The sequence below is a fragment of the Anas platyrhynchos genome, chromosome 3 (assembly GCF_047663525.1).
Source record: "Anas platyrhynchos isolate ZD024472 breed Pekin duck chromosome 3, IASCAAS_PekinDuck_T2T, whole genome shotgun sequence".
NCBI lineage: Eukaryota > Metazoa > Chordata > Aves > Anseriformes > Anatidae > Anas > Anas platyrhynchos.
This window is the reverse complement of record NC_092589.1, coordinates 33,314,307-33,336,721: the sequence shown is the minus strand read 5'-3', so window position 1 is coordinate 33,336,721 and position 22,415 is coordinate 33,314,307. Positions and strand designations below refer to the sequence as shown.

General features: G+C 35.8%; 1 protein-coding gene across 1 annotated transcript in view; it reads right to left on the bottom strand.

Moving 5' to 3' along the window:
* The window catches only part of CRIM1 (cysteine rich transmembrane BMP regulator 1), a 180,875-nt gene that overhangs the window by 38,735 nt on the left and 119,725 nt on the right, over positions 1 to 22,415 (bottom strand). The window contains exons 6-7 of the mRNA XM_005022232.5: positions 19,377 to 19,559; positions 16,079 to 16,276 (exon numbers count right to left, since the gene is read on the bottom strand). Coding sequence (XP_005022289.2) covers positions 16,079 to 16,276; positions 19,377 to 19,559 — 381 coding nt within the window. The remainder of the gene's footprint in view (positions 1 to 16,078; positions 16,277 to 19,376; positions 19,560 to 22,415) is intronic.

Here is a 22,415-nt window from a genome sequence, read left to right as displayed (position 1 = left end):
TCCACAGTGCTCAGTTGATTGATACTACCAAGATGCGAATCAAAGCATGTGACTCAATAGCTCATAGCTTTCCTTATGTGAATAAGATCACTTTTACTTAAATTTAAAGCACAAGAGACTGAATACCAAATGGGAATGAAAGATACACAGTGTATGAAAGGTATCTTGAAGCCATATACCATGACCATTCATTGAAAACATCACTTCTTACACAGCATAATTTGCAGTACCAAATTGCATTTTTTTTAAATTGGGGATACTATTGTCAATTATTAGATATTTATGTACAGTCTTTGCTTTATTTTGTACACCACTTAAACATTTTGGTATATGAAATTGTTTTTCGTACATACAGTAGCCAGAAATATTCATACATTTTATTATACAATGTTAGTATAATAAAACAAAACCCAAATATATGAAAATAGCAAGCTCAATACTACCATTAGAAAACAGGATACAGAAAGAATGAAAAATCTGGTTTCTGAAATTCCTTCTTGCTGTATGAGATTGATTGTGTCTATCTTTTGCTTTTTATAAAACTCATGTGTTAAAGAAGCAAAGAATTTAGTTATGAACATTATTAATATTGAACTAAACACAAATTGCACAACTTTTAAATAAACAAATGTGAGCTTTCAATTCACTGTTTCAATTGTTTGGGTTTTTCTTGTTCTTCCATCTCAAGAGAAAAAGTCTTTAAAGCAATTAAGTTTTAAATAAATTCAAATAGATAAATTGTTCAATTTTGAAAATATGGAGAAGTAGCATACAAATTATCAGGACAATAAAATACTGTTTTATATAGATTTTCATGGACTGAAGATTGCCATATCTTACCACCTGCCATCCCCAAATCAAATACATTGAAAGGCAAATTTTGCTATCCTTAGAGGCTGATAGTCCTTACTCTCAGATTGAGAGTGAAACAATACTCAACATCTATGAAGTTTCTAGAGTTGCTACACAACCAAAATACAAAATTCCCTGCTTATTGGTTCAGCATCCAGCAGGCAGCTTTTCCACCCGTGCTTTCCAGTGAAGTGAAAATTACCCCATTACAAGAATGTGCCTTTCTGTTTTCATTGTCTTATACAATTTTCTGCTTTCATAGCTTTCCCCCATCCCTTCTCTTCCCTTCACAACAGTTTATGCAGTGGCTGAACATTTTTAATCCTTTTTAAATTAGGTCAGCTAAGTACAGAGTTTGGAAGAAAAAACTGCATGATAGGCACTAGGAGGAAGTTGGAAGACTTCAGTCTTCTCTCTCAGAGATCATAGTTCAGGTTCCTCACTTTTCTTGAAGTTTTGAAATACCATTCAAATTCTGATCCTTGGGCAATTTTTGTAGGAGAATAAACATGCACGACACATATCACGTGTATAAACACCAACAGCTCTGTTTAAATATAGGCTGGGAATTTGCATAACAGCTTCTATGTGCTTTTTGACTCTAATCACTTCTAATTTAAATTATTTTTTTTCTTTTTTTTTTTTTTAATTTTATTTTTTTTCCATTGTATGGCTCTTTGCATGTACTGTATGGAAGAGAAACCATAATGAGCATTTTATTTTAGAATAAGTGAATTCCCAAACTAAACTTCTTTTAATCTCAGTGGACTCTGTTTTCCAGCTCATTCAATAATCTAAAGCACATTCATGTCTAATATCTAATATTCACAACTTCAAAAAAACATTAGTTTAGGAATGAAGAACATACCAATATACAGCAATAGCGTGATATACTGCAGAAATTCCATTAATTAATCCAATCTGTTTAGAGCAGAATATATAAACTACCTTTGCAAATAAACTAATTCTTAGCATCTGGTGCCTATTTTGAAAATCTTCTTTCCTACCTCACTGTTTTCTTTAACTAAAATATCCTAAACAAGCAAAAGACCAGAACAGATTCCCTGAAGCTACACTGGTTAATGGCCAGGCGGCCCAAATCCTATACTTAAATGACAAAAATGCTACAGCACTGCTTATAATCAATGGTAGTTAAAAACACTACCAATCATTGGAGCACTAATGCTATCCAAAGCAAAATTTGTGGATGTAAGCTGGAAAAGTGAAGCAAACAGTAGACTTACTATTTGAGTTTGGTCTTATGTCTTGGATACCAGTACACCAATTTTGAAATTTTGCTACAAGCAGCAATATAGTATTTCTTAGCATGGACAAAAATAATCTGTTGCTATTAATTTAAAAGATTTTTGTTAGTCTTGTATTTGTTGGAGTTTATTTTGCTGTTACCTCTCACTTTTGTTTCTGCTTTCAGCATCCTGAGAGCTTCCAGGCAAGCTTACAAATCTGTTTTTGCCTTCTCCTATCCCTAAAGGTAAGCCCTGAGATACAGTAATTTTATATGCATGCCTGCTTCTCAATGAGCTGCAAGTACAGGACAAAAGAAATAATTTCATTCCCTACCCCCACATGTGCAAAAATGCAGTCAGAAAAAAAACTATCAAACCTTTTCACTTCGCTAGACAAGACTCAACAAATAAAGCCAGCTCTGCTGCTGCCAGGCTGCTGGCTATTTGAATAAGCAAGCAGTAGTTAGGCTTGAAAAAGCATGTATGGCCACATGATCCGATTTAGGCTTTCACTGCTGCTCTCAGTAGAAAGTGCAGAAAAAAAAAGATCTAGTGCACAAATGAACAGACAATGGTGGGAAAAATGTGTGCTGTTTCTGTCTGTGTGTTTTTACAACAATAAAGCTATATTGTAGAAAGAGTGAAGAAGAAAATAAAGAGAAAGGGATTGAAGAGAGTCTGGATGATTTTTTTTTTTTTTTAATAAAACAGATTTTGCTGATGTGAAGTATCAGATTAAATGCAGATTTCTATTAGAACATCTTGTTGCCATATATACTATCTCTGAGCATGAAACTTTCTATGCTGAATTTCAGTGCAGGGGATTATTAATTTGCTTGCTATGAGCTTGATCAACATTTTGAACATTTATTTTTTTTACACTTTTCACTTTGCTATAAATACTCTTCAGCTAATAACTGAAATCATAAAATTGTAAATCAAGGAGGAAAAACCAAAATCAGTCTGCATGTCCCATCCCAGAGAAAAGTTTCTTTACATTAGATTAAAGAGGAGTAAATACACAAGACAATTTTATTGTCACACAATCTGTTAACATTTAATTATACCATAGTTAAGTTTGCTATGTGACATCACTGCACATTCTCTTCCTCCTCATTTCAAGATGAGAAGTGATGCTGCTCTCAGGCTGAAGGCAGATTTAAAACATTATTTGAAATCCAGACCTATCTGAGGCACCAAACAGAGCATAAACAAGGATACAGCAGAGTTCAATATCTGCCATTTTATTTACAAGTAACTTCAAAAGTTTTGAAATCCACAGTAGATATTTCAGCTGCTGTTTGTCTATCAGTCTGCCCCACTGAACAAACTCTACAGTATGTGATCAAACCCCCGAAGGGGTTGAAATCAAAGTGCATATTTACAGGGAAAGAAGGGAAGACAGTGACATTGAAACAATGCCTGGAACTGGCTTTATCAGTGCCTACATTAGCAATACTGTCACAAAACCTGTCCATCAGAAAAAAAGGAAAGTTGTCAAGGTGGAGTAAGACCACTTTCATTGACATTTTTCTACCCAGGATATTTTGCAAGAGAAAGAAAAACAGTCCTCAAACCTCTCTTTTCTCCTATTTTCTAATGTTTGAGACCATCCACTTCTCCCATGAGTGATGTGACATAGCTTTTGTCACAAAGAGCCATTTCTTCTGTTGAAAAAGTGAAATAATATGTATATACAGACACACAGAAGAGCATGGGATGGTGCATCTAGTCTAGAACTGTGGCTCTGACAGTGGCAACAGCCACTGTCATATGTATATGTTGTTACACTTGGATGAGTACTAGTGTACTAGGATAATGCTCTGCTGAAGTATTCAGAAATTGAGAGAAACTGATGTATCCATGTTTCAATGACACCGGGGGGGGGGGGGGGAAAGTTTCTTAAGATTAGAATTTTATTATACACACAGTTTGAGCATTTAAAATTACCAGAAAATAAAGAAAAAAATAAAATACACTGTTGATTGTTGAAGTCCTGGGAGAAAACAAACAAACAAACAAACAAACAAAAAAACCCAACAAAAATCCAAGACCATTTACTGCAATCTTCTTGAATTCTATTTTTTATCTGAATGGCAAAGTGAACAATTCATTAAAGATTTCAATTTTCCCTCAAACTTTGGAGATTCTATTTACAAAATTGTTTAGTTAGTTTTAGGAGAATTAAAACAAAAACAAAAACAAACAAACAAGCAAAAAACCCAACAACCTCTACAGCTGATATTGGATTAAAAATTATACCAATTTTCCTTCATACCCTTAAATTGTATAAAATTTGAACATAGGACATTGAATTCATATCAGCGAAAGGATTCCACTTAGCTGTATTACAGCCACGTGTATTACAAGAGAGCACCAACTGTTCAGTTTTGGTTTGTGTGAAGGACAAGAGGTACCTGCAGAGCTTGGCAAGTACATTCGGAGAAGTAATGCTTCCCTTCTATTTAGGACTTGTTCCACATCTGGAACAAAAGAGAGGCTGACATACCAGAGTGAGTCCAGCACAGGGCCACCAAACTGGTCAGAGGCTGGAACACGTGGCATAAGAGGACAGGATGAGAGAATGTGGCTTGATTGGCATGGAGGAGGAGGAGGACAAATGGGGGATTCTTCTGCTGTCTTGTAACTTCTTGATAGGCCAAGCTCATCTTGGGAGTGGTCAAGGGTATGATGAGAGGCAAAAAGTACAAGTGTGAACATGAGAAATTACAACTTCAAACAAGTTTGTTTGATCCTCTTCAACACCCATGTGGGTGGTCAAAGTCTAGCGCACTGAGGTTGTGGGATCTTCATCCTTGAAATTCCTTGGAACAAGGCCCAGAACAGCCTGCTATAAGTGGACCTGCTTTGAGCAGGAGGTAGATAATCCCTGGTCCTTCCAACCTGTATAATTCTAAGAATTTCAATTTCACACAAATTCAGGACATCTCCAGTGAAAGCAGAAATATCCTTGATGGATCATAATCAGGGAACTACATACAATCCATGGATTAACAATTCAGTTTCTGATTGTTTTTGTATTGCTTTTACCAAATACTGATTACCTTTCTAACTCAATAAAAATATATGCTTGTGTAGTATCATCTCTCTGAAATTTACACAATGACTTAAGGAGTAGCTCTCTATTCAAGAAGCAAGATTTCTTCCAGGCAGTTAAAACAGAGCAATTCTCTCTGAAATGTTATTTGCTGACAGCAGCAACCGGCTTTAATCAGTGCCATTTTTTTTTTGTTCTCTTTTATGTTAATACCTTAAAAACATCTTATTTAGCCTATTATTATTATTATTATTATTATGACACAAAGAATACTTAGAACAAGCTTTTTTGCTTTGTTTAATTTGGAATGTACATTTAAAATCAAAACATGCTTTGTTTCAGACTTTGAGTCAAGGAAATTTCCCTGTGTCAAGGAAATTACTACTGGCTTTTTCAAAATCGGTTTGAAGTAAGGAAGTAATTGTTGTGTTCTTTTTTTTTCTTTTTCTTTTTTTTTTTTTTTTCTTTTTTTTCCTTCTGCATGTTGTGAAATTTTCAAATTTGCCAATTCAATTGCTAGATTCATATTATTAAATATGAATGAATTTAAAAGCAAATACAGAACTTTTACTGCTGCTTCTAATTGACCATTAGACTGGACTGCTGTGTATCTTAACCCCAAGAAACTAGGCATGTAAGGACAGGTGTTTGACACTACTGAATCAGTCCAGATTTTAATTCCACTTGCAACAGTTGTCCTCTCAAAAGAGAAGGGAAAAAATCTGCTATTATGATAAAACTATATTTCCTTCACATAGAAGTAAAACAAAAATATAAATCAAACATGTTCATTCAATTACTTTGTTTGATTCAAGCACAATGGTTATCCCAATTAAACAGACACAGGGGGTCTGATTTCTTCTCTTAATCATCTTCATCCATGCTCCTTGTGCAGCTCAACTCAGTATTGCTCTAAGCACACATATGCTTGAAAGCTACCAAAGTTTGGTGTAAAGAGTCCCAAATATATCAGAGAATTATTTACATATGCCTATATGTAAATATTATGTTGTTTATATAATAAACTACAACACAGAGTATGGTTTGATATCAGTTAATAAATATATATCAAATAAAATATGGCAAAGAGAGGATACTTTAGACCCTGAAACTGCAAACATTTTATTTATATATGTTTTTTTTTTTTTTTTTTTCTGGTTACATTTTATACGTACATTTATCTATACAAAACCAGCATTTTCTGCTAACTTCACATTAACAAAGACATTTAAATCTGCATCATAGAAACATGCTCCATCAAAACATAAAATTATAAGCTCTATAGATACATTATTACAGAGCTTTAAAATTATCTCCTTTGAATACCCCAAACACAAAAATTTAAATGCGATAATTGTAGCATGAGAAGTGGGATTGTATGCTTCAACACTCTACGCTAGAACTCCATAGCCCCATTTTTCATATTCCCATCTTGTTAATGTGAACTGGTTTATAGTATAGCTAAAGGCAATCAGATAAAATAGATTAACTTATTGTGTGTATTATTAAAAAGGCGAGAACATGGAAACACATTTTCAGGGTATTGCGCAGAGAAACTTTATATCTACTTGTGAGCTCTACAGTATATTTCCCCCTTCTCCCCCCCCTTTTGGACCACAAAAATATTTATCGATCACAAAAAATAAAAAAAAATAAATCACAAAATCCTTTGAGTATAAATGGGAAAACAAATTAATTAATTCCATAAATGATTTCTGCCCACTGATACTTCCAGTACTTCTAGCAATAATTAACTATTAAGATCTTTTTTTTTTTTTCTTCATTACGAAGGATAACAACAAGAAGCTTTGCATAAAGGCCTTATTGTGATCAGCCACAAACTCAGAACATAACTCTGAAGTGTATGCATTTAATTTACAATGACTTTTAATCCCAGAGAGATGACTCATAAAATAGCAGTGCGTTCAGATTTGGCAGTGACCAGCCCTGCAACACTTGGAGAAAATGTTAGCTATACATGAAGAGTAGTCAGCTCAGCATCTTATAGTGAGTATGAAATGAAAGCATTTTCTGGGGAAGGAAGGGAGGGAAGGAGGGAGGGAGGAAAAAATGAGTCAAAATCACATTCTATATGTGAAGAAAGACCTCTAACACCAATAATAAAGGGCATGCTTGTATTTGGGGAAAGTGAAATAGCTCCCTCTTCTGTAGTATTTTATAACACAAACTGTCTCTAGAAGGATTAAGACATTCCAATCCTGGAAAACCAGCATCAACTGATTTACAGAAATATAGCATCAGTGCATTCAAATATTTACTACAAAAATTAAGAAAAAAATCACAAGTGAACAGCAGTCTAACTCATTACTGAACGTTTTTACCTGTTAACTGGCTAAAAACTGGTCCTGAAGGGTGTGCTGCTCAACAGTATTTCATTGGAGTGTATATACTTGTTTAAATTTTGTCTGCTGTCCAAAAAAGTTAACTGCAGCCTACTAAGCAGCAGCATGTGTGTTTACTTAAGCTTCCTGTAAAAACATTCATATCATTCCAAGAGTGACTAAATGTTTTCCATACTCATAGTTAGAATTCCAGGCTTCCCCGCCCCTTCAGTCCATTACATGAAAAGTATTAGTCCCAAGTCCAGAGCAAGAGAATTTCCTTCCTGGGTTTGAAATCCTTAATGCCTTGAAGGATTTTTTTTTTCCCCTCCCAATGTTTAGTTGTATTCAGTGCTCAACAACTCAGTGTTGAACATTACATTACATAACATAAAAAGTATTCAAGGACTTAATAAGATGTGAAAATTTTCTAATGTCACAAAGAAGTAGTAACTGTGAAAATATATTCGTTGATGCTTCCAAACATGGTTTGATTCATCAGAAAGACTACTAATTTCAAATTTTATTAATACAGTTAACCTGTATGTAAAATCATTTTTCCCCTCAAAAGTAACTATTATAATCCCAGATTATTTTTATTGTTGCAACTTGAAGAAGCCTCCCGTGAATCTATGCTGCATGTGTGTGAGAGGGTCTTTTTTTGCAGGAATGTAACTAAAATATTGGCAAGCCTTCTATTCCCAAGATGGTAACTTAAAAACTTTTGACTGTTGTAATCAGTTTTTCCGGTTTTCAGTTTAGTAGACAAGTATTACCTTCAAATATATTTTGATAATAGTTTTTTGGACAACTTTAGGTGGATTGACACTGAGAAATAACCACAGTGATCAAAGCAGAATAAATTAAGCTTATTTGCTAAGAAACAATCATGAAGGTAAGAAAGCCATTCAATTATCATTACTAGGTGGAGTTACAAACACTAAATTAGTGTGCATCTGGGCCAAGTCTATGAATGCTACAGGCACTGAAAAGAATTAGATGATCCACAAGCTTCTTTAAAAGTAAGACATCCTTAGCTGCATTGATACATACATATATTCACTAGCATTCCTTGATTGTTTGTCCTTTCAACTGTCTTCAGAAACGGTTCTTTCAACGGTGATGATGTATCACTGAAAACTAGAAGATTTTTGTATACCAGTCTAGTGCTCTTGACTTTCTTAAACTCAGAAAGACTTTTATTGGCAGTAGGTTTCATTGCACCCCGGGCTGTGTGATTTGACAGTCTCAGCTGTCTTGTCTAAAAAAGCTACGCTAAAACATGATCTGGCAAATGTAACCTCAATTCTCTTTAGCACTGTGTTTGCGTCTCTTAATTGATTTTGATGACAAGATGGGTCCAGACCTACAGCGCTGATGCTGAACAATAACTTACACTTCACATTCTAAGTAGACGCCTGGGCCCAAATCCTACACCGGTGAACACTGTTCTTTACCACTGACTTCATCATGAATGAATCAAACTTCTTTTCACAGGACTGTGCTGCCTGTTTTTACTTAATGAAGTGTTGGACACGCTAAAGGAACTGAACTGAATTACGTCTCAGCTAGAGTTTGGAGCCCTTTATTGATGAAAATGTTAATTTCTTTTTGTGAAGATAAAGTGTCAGCCATAATGACAGCGAAGTAATGCAGGCCTTATTCATGAAAATCCTCTGAGAGGACCTTGTCTAACACTTAATTTCTCATTCACAGTTTATGCTGGAACACTTCCACCTGTACCTGAGGGTTCTCATGCAGAACAACTCACTGGGAGATGGCCAGCTACTGTACATCAACCAACTTTGCTGCAACTTTCCATATCTATAGCCTTAGTCTGTGGGAGAAGCAAGGAAATGTAATTGACCTTAGTCTTTCCTAGGGGATGTTTTTGGCATCAATGGCAGTACTGAGCGCTTGGATTTATTATTTTTGTTTCAAAGACCCAAGCATTTTCCTACTACCCTACCCACTATTTATTTCCTGTGAACAGGACTGCTACTCCTATTTGCAGATGACTGCAGATGCAGATGGCCTGAGGGAGACATGTTTTTTTCTATCTGTGTAGCTTGTTTGGTGTTATTCATATGCTATTACACACTGACACTAAATATCTATTTGAAGTTCCAGTATCCAATTTTTCTTTTTTTAATTCATTAAAAATGGAATTGCTACTAACATCCACATCCATTTTATTTAGGAAATGAAGCAATTTTTAACCCAACAGAGAAGCAAATGGTTCTGTGATCATTAGCACTAACTAAAAACTGATTTTCTATGGATCCATTTCATACAGTAGCACAGATAACCAGACTGGCTACTGTGAAGAACCTGAAGAGAAATGAAGTACAAATGCATACTAAAACTTGGCAGTCCCTTGTGGCACTGAAGAATCACTTTGTCCCCTCTACCTATCTGCCTGTTTTCATTAAATCTTAGAAATGGGTTATCTTTGAGACTACTGTGTGTTGCAAGAAGCTATTGGCTGTACTGTGGGGAGAACACAAAGGGCCAGTATGATTACCTAAGGCTTGGTTTTTATGAAGACAGTCTAGAAAACAAAGAAAGAAAAAACAGACTAAGTAGGTAATAGATTAAGTAAACAAGGGCAAATCCCAAAGGACCAATATCATTAACAGCAGCTATAGAAGCATCCATCAGAAGCTTAAAACTAATTCTTTGTGGGCCTGCTTTTCCCATCCCTCACCAGTGAAGGGAGGTGCCTGCCTTGAAAAGCAATATAAGACTGAAGGGCTCAAGAATGGGGGTTGGCTGACGAAAGGAAGAAATGGCACAGAAAACCTCTGGGGTTTGTCTAGAACTACCACTTTTCTGCAAGGGAAGAGAGTTCCCTTTGCCAGAAGGAGAAGAATGCTGTTCAAAGCATTTTAGCAAGCTTATGGGCTTTGCCTTTAAGAGCATTCTGATTAAACCAGCTTTGCAGCTTCTTATCCTCTGGTCTCAGTATCTGACATTGCCCTGTCTTGCGCCCCATCCTTCCCCCTCCCCATCCCCACGCCTTATTCCACGGCCCTCGCTTTCTGCCTCTCCCCCTGCCCAGACATGCTCTCCACTAGCCACCCCCCGCTCCCATCCTGGGCTTTTATCTGTACACATCTTGCACAATCACAACCCACATGCATCACTGTGTCAGAAAGCTGGCAAGAAGTGACACAGGTGGACCTACTCTAACCAGAGGTCTTGCCAAAAGCCCTTTGATCACTTTGATGTTTACTTCAAGAAAAGACAACAACTGCATATTGTTGAGCAACAGTCGTCACCTGCATAAACACTGAAAACTGCACACAAATTATTATTACTGTGTTCAGTTATGTATGCAATTTCCTGAGAGCATCTCCTCTCACTGAGGCTGAAAATACAAACTGTGATTCCCTGAATGAATCAAAATGACAATCTCAGTCAAAACATTCCACAGAAGGAATTTTGTTTTCCTCAACTTTCTGCCTTCCTCTAATGCACATCTTCCCTTTTGCAACAAAAAATATTTTTTTCTTGTCTTATCTTCAGAGGATACTGCAAAATATATTGCTTCCTTTCTTTTTGCACCAACCTTTTAGGTACTTTGAAGACTGCTCTCTTCTCATTCCAACTTCATAATTTCCTCTTTAAACTAAACCAACACAACTCAATCTGTCATCCTAAGACGTTTTTCAGAGCTCGTACTGTCCTTATAGCTCCCCTTCAGAGTCATCACCTTGCTTGCATGCTTTTCAGAGGAACAATATCCAGAAAAGGACCAAGGGCTAGAATATCACACCTACCCATAGCAAAGAGAGCAACACAATTACTTAATGTCTTGCAAACTGTACTTGTGACCATAATTTCAGCTTGTCATTTGCCCTCTCAAGGCTCTAGTTCAACTTTTGCCCCTTTTATCACCAAACGTCTCAGGGAAAATGGTAAATGTTTTTTTTTCAGGAGTCAGAACTCATGAAGAACTTCCTCCAAACACAGCCCAGCTGATTTTTCCCTGGTTGAATTCATTCAATATTTTTCCACCTAGTTGCTGCTTTAAAACAAACAAATTCATACTCTGCTCTCCAAGATTCTGACTGCCATTTCTAGCTTTGTTGTCTGGAGATTACATAAGTTCAGCTTCTATTCGATTCCTGAGTTTGTAGGTTTGCTAGTGAAAACATCAAGCAGACCTGGACCCAGCACAGGTGCTAGCAGATGCTAGCCACAGTGCAACTCAAGAAAGTTTGTCCAGGGACTTGAAGACTAAAGCCATGCATGCACAGCCAGAGCACTGCACTCCTCCCCTACAGAACCCCATGTTCCTGCCTTTCCTCCCAGCTGGTCTCTGCTGGCAGCTCCAGTGTAAAGGATTTGCAGCCCCTCACTCAGCCACCCGCTCCTGCATCAGCATAGAAGATGCAAATACAGGAGGGGCTGGGGGCAGCTGAGTGATTACCATCTTTTGTAAGCCCAGCAAAGCCCAGACAAGCTTTTGGAAAGTTACATATTTCTAACTGCTTGGAACGCAATGTCCAAGCAATACTGAAAAATGTATCATGTACATAGATAGCCCATGCTATGGAAATGTATGCAGTCCACGAAGACTCATTAAAAAGGGTTTATTGCAGAAAACTGATAAAAACCTGGAAAAGAGACTCTCCATTCTAATAATTTGTATTAAAATTGCCATTCCCTTAGATCTTTAAATTGGAAACCTGTATATATATATCTGTATGTCTTCAGTGTCTCCCATCATTGAACTCCAGTTTTCTCAGTTCTCATAAGAACACCATAATTTTCTTCATGAAGTAGTGTGAATGTTCTAATGGTCTGGATTTATTGTGTTCAAAGGACTGAATACATTCATGTGCTGACATTTCTTGGGATACTTATGAAAGCAGGTATCTAACATTTTGTGATTAAACATTTTCAAAATATGAACTTATCTCCAACCAAACCAGGACACACTCTGACAAAACACTTCAAGAACCTATGTTAACAGAACTTCTATGACATTGTACTTGATCTCAACTACAAATTTTATATAAAAGTATAATTCAAGAACTTCATCCTTACGCAGCTGCAGGAATAGGAACAGATATCTCCTTTCATTTAAACCGATTATAGAGCAGCCAGCAAGTAACTGAACTGGCAAAATTGTTGGTGCAGCAGTATTTACATGAAAGACAGGGGAAAAGTTACAAGTGACTGATACTAATAAAGATTTGCTCTAGATGAGCTGTAACCAGGCCAGATCCACAGGCAGCTTTGATTTGAATTTGTCAGTCAGTTCTATGGCCCACAAGCCATTCTATCCCTCAACACTCAAAATAAAATAAATGATAGAAACATCTTTGACTAAATATTTTGGTTCACATGCTAAAGAGCTAATATCTGGCATACTTAAAGTAAGCTCACACAATTGAAGTCAGCTGCTGGCATGCTCGATTTGTTTTACTTGTAAACAAAAGCCTGATGAGAAATAAACGCATACTTTAAAAACAGTGGTAAGCATATTAAGTCTCTGACTTATTATTCTTGATATGATGGCTATTTAAAAAAAATGGAAATATGGGCTTTAATCAGTCCATCATCAACTAAACTGACAAAAATAATAGAAAGTTTTCAATAGGCATCATTCTTTCTTACTGCTTTAGAAATGAAGCATAATTAAGATTCTAGCAGAAAAATATTTGTTTCCTACAACCTGTACAAGTCCTCATAAAGTGAACTAGTTCATGTAAAATGAGCTATAAATATAAGAGAAGAAAAATAAAGTAAATTTATGATGAATTTGCAAAATACAACTTAACAATTATTACATATGGTCATTTTAAATCGACACATAAAAAGAACATTATTTCACTATGGTGTACTTTTGTTGACCAAACATTTTACACTGTGAGTGGAATGTGAGTGAGAACTTCGAGGCAATAAAAGGGAGGTCTAAAAGGAGGTATGTTTACCCTTACAATGACTGGTAAACTGCAGTCTCAAAATCACTTGCTAACTTTACATTTATTTTATCCATTTATTGAATATAAGTTATGCTGCATTATGCCTTGCACCCCTATCTCAAATAACTTGCAAATACGATACTGAATAGCATCAGTGATCCCAGAAATTAGCCCATATGAGATATGGATTTTGGTTTTCTACACTGAACAGTAGGAGATAAGAGATGTAAATGGATGGAAAAAACAAAATAAAACAATAAACAACAGAATGGGGAACACAGGACAATGGGTTTAAGCTATTAGTGCAACATTTGATGCTTGAGTTTCTATTCAGTAAACATTTCTGCTCATATACTACACTGCAAAACTAAGGTTAAGCTATAGTTATGCAGATTTAATGGGGTATTATGCAGAGAAGCATCATGGCTGACACTTAGGGGATTTAATTCGGAATATGCTTTCAGAGAAAAATTTTAACAGATTAAGACAGATATTCAATCTTACCCCTTGACTGTTTATGTGGGACTATGTGCTATCAAAGTAACAAGTAAAATGTGGTGCCTTTAAGCTAAAAATTGCTGAAAATACCATTCAGTATTACTCGCCTCCAGATGATGCACTCAAAACCAGATGACTGCAATTAGGCATACAGCACAGAACAGCTAGCATGACATTATAAATAGCGAAACTCAGATTTTCTGAGAAAAAAAATAATTGACACAATAATCTAATTTAAATATTGATCCCATTACACTGTTGTAATATGTCAGTTAGATTAGTTGAGCTGGAAGGGACCTTCAAAGATAACCTGACCATTCCAGAGCTATCCAAAAGTTAAAGCATATTACTGAGGGCATTATCCAAATGTCTCTTGAACACAGACAGGCAACGGTGCATCAACCACATCTCAAGGAAGCCTGTTCCAGTGTTTGACCACATTTGTGGCAACGAAATGTTTACTAAAGCCCAGCCTGAACCTCCCCTGGCTGAGCTCTGTGCTAATCCCACACATCCTGCCATCAGTGACCAGGGAGCAGAGCCCAGCACCTCCATCTGCACCTCCCCTCCTCAAGGAGCTGCAGGGAGCAGTGAGGCCACCCCTTGGCCTCCTTCTGTCCAGACTGGACAACTGGTAGAGTGAACCTGATTACCTAACCAAGTCCAGATGAGCTACCTTGCATACTCTAAAAGCACTGTAGTGGCACTAGTGTGGTACATTAATGAAGTGTCCACTTGGCTGCATTGGGACCTTTAGTAATGAATGATGGAAGCTTAAACTCTACACTGTGTCTGTTTCCCACAGTTCATCATAATTATCTCAGTCTGCTGTAGATATGCTTTTAATCCAATTGTCCCTCATCCATTTTCTCCAATCTGGAACGGGAAAAAAGATATTTGTCCATTCTCACTGGAGAAAAAAACTCAGCATATTGAAAATACTTCCAAAAATCTACCTCTTCATGCTACCTTCCTAAGCTTGCTCTACTCATAAACACTAAATAAGGAGTGGTGACAGCACATAGTCTTTGATACCCATCTGGAGAGGATCACTGGGGATTAAAATCTGTTAAACCGCTTCCTCATCATAAAATTAATTCAGTGTGAAAGTAGTAACTCTTTACACTTCACATGCAGATTTTATACATTATCAGACACCTTCTTCATATCCTGTGATGTGAATTTTGGCATGAAAAAGCACCAATAAGAAAGCTTTAAGCTCCTCAGATTTCTCCTAAAGAGCAACTACTCAATGAACTTGGATGGATACTGCAAACCAAGAAAGGCCACAAGAAGTTATACAAAATTAATTTCATTCTATCAGAGATGGAACAGGAAAAATAAGTTGCAGCTTACTGAGCCTGCACACCTGAAAGTATTTGTACACTATGAATACAGCTATGAAGACAGATCTAGAATTCTGATTTAGAAACTGAATGATCTGGTATTTTTCACAATGAGCAACTACCACAGAAAATGCAACTCTGAACATATACATATTTTAAATATATAAGTTTGAAAACTCTCACATTTTCATGGCCAGGCTAGGCAAGTGTTTGCAATATAGTTAAAATCTCAGTCTGTTATATAAGGCGCATCTATTTCCGCAAAATGTAATTACATTTTAAACTCTAAAAAATAAAATCTATCTCCCAGTTAACAATCATCCTTTGTAAGCTTCAATGAAATAACGATGCTTTAATTTGTACTATAATTATGCCCAATGTCTAACTATATTGTGCAAAGTTCTTGAATCGTCACTGCATGATACTGATGAATACGAAATGAGGAATAACTCAATTATCAGTAATACCATTTGATGAACATTTTGATCCACTAATTCCTCCTATATTTATTATTAAGCTGTAAGCATAACTAAGTAAAATTAGTTAACAATGCTGAACTTAAACGGCCTCTTACTATGCCTTATTGCACCCAAGGCGTATTGAGTATGGGCACATGCCATTGTGGTTAAACCATGCTGTAGTCAGAATTTAAAAATTAGCTACCTTCCCTCTAGCCCTTGTGCCATTAGTTTATTAGGTCACGGGAAATGCTGTACGAAAGCTATAAAGTAAATTAGGATCTACTAGGTAAAAAGTAGCCATGGCAGAATAAAGCATAATAGGGAAATACAGATCTCACCTTCACATACTGGGCAGCACTCTCCAGGGACTTTGACGGGATTCAAGCAGCTCTGTCCACAGGCTGTTGCAACACAGTGAGCATCTCCATTGATACACTGGCAGAAAGTACAGTCATCCTCTCTCCAGCGGTCTCCATGAGCTTGGATCTGACCATTGGCATAACAGCCAGCAGGGTTATTTACAGGGTAAACTGGGTCTGAAATGAGAAGTTGCAATAGAACAAGAAGTTTTAACACCTTTTTATGCCTAAATATTACATGCGAATAACTGCAACGACAGGATATTATATTAGTTAAAGAAGATTATGTGAAGCCACTATCAAACACTAAGAACCACACTGTGGTACACAGAGATTAAATAATACAGGCAACAATTTAGATATTTTATTATTGATATTTACTGTTGAAAATGTTAAGTTAGCTTATACTGAGCATTCATAAAATCAGTGTTCTATTTTTAAACATTTCAACTCAAATTTTGAATTTAACAAGCAGATCTGGAAAGGAAAATGCATGTACAGATGGCTGGGTTTTATTTTTTAAAAGGCTCAGTTTTTGTTTTTTCTGCTTTTGTTTTTCAAAACTTTTTTTTTAATTTTTTTTATTTAAACTGACTCCACAGATTCAAAATGAAAACTGGAAGCATCTCAATGAACTACTGCAATGACTCATGTCAACATGTCACTGAATGTCAACATTGCATTTTTCCTACATGAAAAAAAAAATCAACGAAACCTGGGATAATACTCTGAAGTTTAGTCAACCATCTCTGAAACAAAGGCAAAATGAACAGCAGTTGCTAATAGCTTTTGTCTTATTATAAGCCATTGTTTCAGTTTATGACACTAACAAACTCTGAAAATTCAGAGTGAATCTGCACACAATTTCTATCTGGCACTCACTCTTACCCTGAATTTTAGTGACATTCCCCATTTTATCAAAAAGGGTTAAGTTATTTCGAAAGCAGGTAGCTTGGGGAACATTAGAGTTTAAAAACTAAGATGTTTCTTAATCTCTTAACTTCCCAATTTACATGTTTTGAGATTTCCTTGAATCTATAATTAATTATTTTGACCTAACCAGAAATGAAATCATATGCAATCAAATGAAGTGAATTTTGTCATACAATTCATGTGTGGGATTCTGATTAAGATGTCACTTATTAAGATGTCTTAATAACCTGAGGTATTAAGAAAGAGATCAGAGTGTTTTTTTTTTCCCTTTTTAATTGCTTGAAGGAACCAGGAAAATTACAATACATTAAAAGGGAGCCAGTTGACTAGACTTACTTAAGAGAATGCATGTAAATCAAATAGGATTTATAGTAGAATACAACAAATTTTACCATTCAATCATTCAGAAGTGAGAAATCAGACTCCTTGATTTAGTGCTACAAGCCCTAGCACAAAATCATGCACCAGAAACGTCATGATTTGACAAAAACCCCTGCAATTTGGCCTCTTAATCACCTCAGCAGAAATTACATCACAGTTATTACCTGAAAAAGGAAGTTGTACTAAATAACTGTAAATTATCATCATTATTTTATCTACTTGTCTTAAAAAAAAATATATATATATATCTTTAATTGCAGGTCCAATACACACTAACTCATCAAACCCAAATGAAGTGAAAGCAGGTTTTCTTGATAGTCTTATTCAAAGGTCAAAAGATATGGGAAAAGTCGACTTTAAATACTGTATGATACAGCAGAACAATGTAATGACAAATAGTAAGATTGTTGACTATTTAAATCATGAAACTAAGAGGATGAAGGACATACCTAGAACTGTAAGTCCAAATCTAGACAAAAATTTGAGTATATCAGAGTGCCCAGATACAGCACATATATAGGTATATTGTTTATTCATTTTACTGTCATGATGCCCAATCTCAGAAGATTTACATAAGTGAATCATTGCAATTACAGGAAATAAAAACAGATTTTATATATATTATAAGCTCGGCACCTTATAGAGCAATTCAGCAGTGAATCTGCACTTACTCAGAAAAGGTTTTACTACATCAGACATGCCATTTCTAGACTTTTTAAATCTTTCATTAAATAATGGTATAGCACTGAATCTTCATCATCCTGGTATTTCACTATCCAGATGTTTTTTGATCTCTGGAGTGTTTTGTTAGGCAAAAACAATCTAAGATACAAAAACCTCCAATAGCATCTTTCAAAAGTACCCTTCAAAGAGCCCCCAAAAGTATCATTCACTATATTCTGTGCTTGTTGAAAAGATCTAGCTCCTGTAGCTGCCTCTTTTAGACTTTAATTATTTTTATTTTAACACAAAGTTCTTAATTTTTATAGTTATCTATGTGGAATTAAGCACAACTACAATAGATATTTTGGCTTATTTGCTCCACAAGGAACTACAGGAACACTGAAATTAAATTCATAGAAAAGTGTTTGAAAGTGACATTAGTAGCTAGATTCTTCTATTAGATTTCAGATTTCCAACTTTTTTTTTCACTTTTTTTTTTTTTTTCTCCCAACTTATTTTTGGGACATCATTCCTAAGTTTACATTTAACCACACAGACCAGCCGTGCTTCACAAGCCATTGTCTACATTGTGGTCCCCCACGATGGGGCAAGATCCAAGTGCACAGCAACAGCCCTTCATCTTCCTCCCGTGGAATCCTGTTTGTATTCTGGCAGAAGATGTGTCAAATACTTTCTAGTGTAAGCAAGAGGGTCAATGTGAAATTTCCCACATGATCTTTTTTTAGGAGGACTGCAGTCCTAACATGCAGATGAGCTGGCTGTCAACAAGGTGAAGGAGGAAAAGAAAAACACTGAAGCCAGATTACTGCCCTGGTTCTTTGCTATAATTGTATACATTTCTGTAGCTAAACAGAAGAACAATGAGTGGAAGAAGCAGGCTGCAAAATGATAGATACAGTCTTAGACACACTGCTGCTGTTTTGGAGGGGTTTAAATATCTCGTGCAGAAATTAGCAACAGCTTCTGATAGCCTTTGGGAAAAAGGCCCCCAAAAAGTACAGCACATGTGGCCATGTCTAAGAATGTTCTAATCCAGAAGGGAAAGGAAACAGCTCTATAGGAAAAGGACAGAGTGTCAACATCAGAGAAACACCACAAAAATACAAGATATTGTACTCAGACACGACAATCAAGAAAAGTAAAAATAAATTGAATTGAGAAACAATTGGCAAATTTTACAACAACAACATGAAGCTCTTGCTGGCTTATTTTCCTTGAAAGGACAAAATAAAAAAAGCAGCAGAATTAATAAATAAAAACTATTGAAAAGATATTGTACCTTCACACACTGGACAGCACTCTCCTTCTGGCACATAATACCTGTCACAGTGTAGCTCGCCACACTGGGCAGAGAAGCAAATAGAGACTCCACCTTGACACCGACAGAAACGACAAGCATCCATTCGAAACATGTCTCCATCGTAATATTCCATGCTGTTAAATATGCAAGTTGGCTTCACTTCTGAAAGAAGAAGAGAAAATAAGCAATGTCTTTTATGGATATTGATAATGAAGAAAGTTAAATTCAGTTTGCTACCAACAAAACCAGAGAAGGAGAGAGATGATTTTTTCCTTCAAAAAAGAAAAAAATCAAAAAAAAAAGGCACACAGTATATTTTATTGTCTGTTTAAACAATGGAAAATATAAAATGATGGAGCATTGACGGAGCATTGGAACAGGCTGTCTAGGGAGGTTGTGGAGTCTCCTTCTCTGGAGATATTCAAGGCCTGTCTGGACGCCTACCTGGGCAGCCTGATCTGAGGAACCTGCTTTGGCAGGGGGGTTGGACCCGATGATCTTTCGAGGTCCCTTCCAACCCCTACAGTTCTGTGATTCTGTGAAAATGCTTTTCAAAATTATTTTCAAAGCTATTAGTTGTTTACAGTTAAAATTCTGAATTTTTAATGAGGGAAAGTTAAGGCACTTGTTTTCTTCATCGGTGCTAAATCTTTCTCATTCTGGATGAGCCAAAAGTTATTTCAGCACAGCTTTTTTCATATTTTAAAAAGCAAGTTTCTGATGTTTCTTAAGTGTAACTACCCTGTCTACAGGACTCTGGTACACACATGGATTAATTGCATTAGAACTGTCCAATACATAGTTATTATTATTATTTTTCTTTTATGACTATGTTCCAGATTTTGAAACTGATCATGGACACCTCACAAAGCCTCCTTAGTGCTCTTGGACTTTGCAGCTATCTGCACACATACAAACATTCCTACACCTTCATCACCCATTGCCATCAGAGCATGTTCAGTTCAACCAGCTATGGATGCACACACAATGCTGTACACAGCCTAGCACTAAGTCACTGAATTGTGGTGACTCAAGACACTGTAGAACAACTATTCCACGTTAGTCATTAAGAAATCATTGCGTTACAGTTTCATCATTGTATTATTCATTGAAGCCTCCTTGCTCTTTCCTACTATGGAATAACTACTAATTTTTTGGCCTACTCTGAAACTAGCCCAAGACACTTGAAAAACAGTACCTGAAGTACATTAATTAGTACCTATTAAATAGATGTATTAGTACAGAAGCTATAAATCTATCAGCTTCAAAAGCCAAAGGTTCCTAGAACAGGCAGTTACTTTTTTCAGCAACAAAATAAAAATTAAAAAAAACAACAACAACAAACAACAAACACAATCAAACTGTTGATAAAAACATTAAATTTCATTACATCTGAACTAAACATAGAAAGGGAAAGAAAGGAAGAAAGATGTATAGTATATAAAGAATGATGAAGAGGAAAGATGAAAGTGATGAAAATAAGTCACACAGGAAGGTGAAAGTAGATACCTATGATTTTTATTATTTCCTGAGAAGTGCCAAATTTCTGTAGAGAATAAACCATCACTAAAAGCCTGAACAACAAATGTCAAAACTGTACTGAAAAATCCCTCTTCAATATGCTAATTTATAGTTTTACATACAAATATCCAAACCAGAGCATACTTAAAGCCATTCCACACTTCAAAAAAAAAAAAAAAAAAAAAAAAAAGCAGGCAATCGCATATGTTATTGATTCCCATAGAATACATGGAAACATGTTTGTTTACTTACATGTGTAATATCTAGCCACATAGGGCTCAAAATTGTGCCCACTTTGAGTTCAGGTGTATGGTTGGTTTTTTTTTTTTTTTTTTTTTTTTTTATTAGTACTCAAATCTCACATGGGATATGAAAAAACATTCCAAATTCTGAATTTGCAGAATCCCTTTGAATCCTCTTAATTCTGGGGGCTGCAGACTCTTCATCTAAGTTGCTCTTGACATTACTATAGATTTTCTTTATAATTCTAAAGCGTTTCAGTGACTCTAGTATTTCTTTCCTTACACACTTATGCTGAGCTCCAGTCTCAAGTTGTTTAATGATTGTAAAATGTTAGGGTTGAAATTTGGAAGTACCCTGAGCAATGTTTGATTTTATATGCCTGTTCTGCCTTTGAGGCATAATGTAGAAAGCAGTGTAAAAAAAAAAAAAAAAAAAAGAGTAAAAAGAGGAAATACCACTGTGTCCGGGAAAACAGCTATGACCTCATTAGAAAGCTATTCGCATAAACAAACACTTGAGAAATATTTCAAGTTTATGTAGCTCAAGCTGCTAGTCTAAAAACCTTCTCAAAAAAGGAAAAAGTGTCAAGAACTCAAAAGGCATTTAATCCATTTACTCCTGACTTAACTCTTTGGATTGCAACTTTCCAGATTTTTACTTCCCCCCTCCTCCAAAGAGTAGATCTGAATTCCTGAATAGTTAGGAAAGTAGAATTATCATTTTCCATGAATTAACATTCATTTTTAAAATGACCAAACAAGACCAAACAAGTAATCGTAAATCCTGAAAAGATACAATATATTTACTCCTATGACAAAAAATGCCATAGAATGTCACTACGTGTGTATTTTTACAAATGATACTTATGCTAGTATATATGCACACATATTAAATGACTGAGCTACCCATATGCATCCAGCTATGAGACAAGGATTACCGTTGTTAGATCTGCACGGTCTAAGGACTCAGTCAAGCCAAAACAAGCACAATAAGAACTCTAGCTTTAAATATTCATAAAGTAAAAGCTTAATAAAAGAGCTAGCATCTTGCTGTGTAATTTGTACCAACACATTTCTTTTAGCAAGATATACTGAATGATACTCTCAGTTCTCTCTTGCTTGTTTTTGCTCTAAACGGCACTAATTTTATTGCTTTACTGACCTACATATGGCAGCCACAAAGGAGAGAAAGAATATAAAGCTATCATTAAACAAATGCATCTTTTCCTGAAAGGCTAGCAACCACAAATTCATT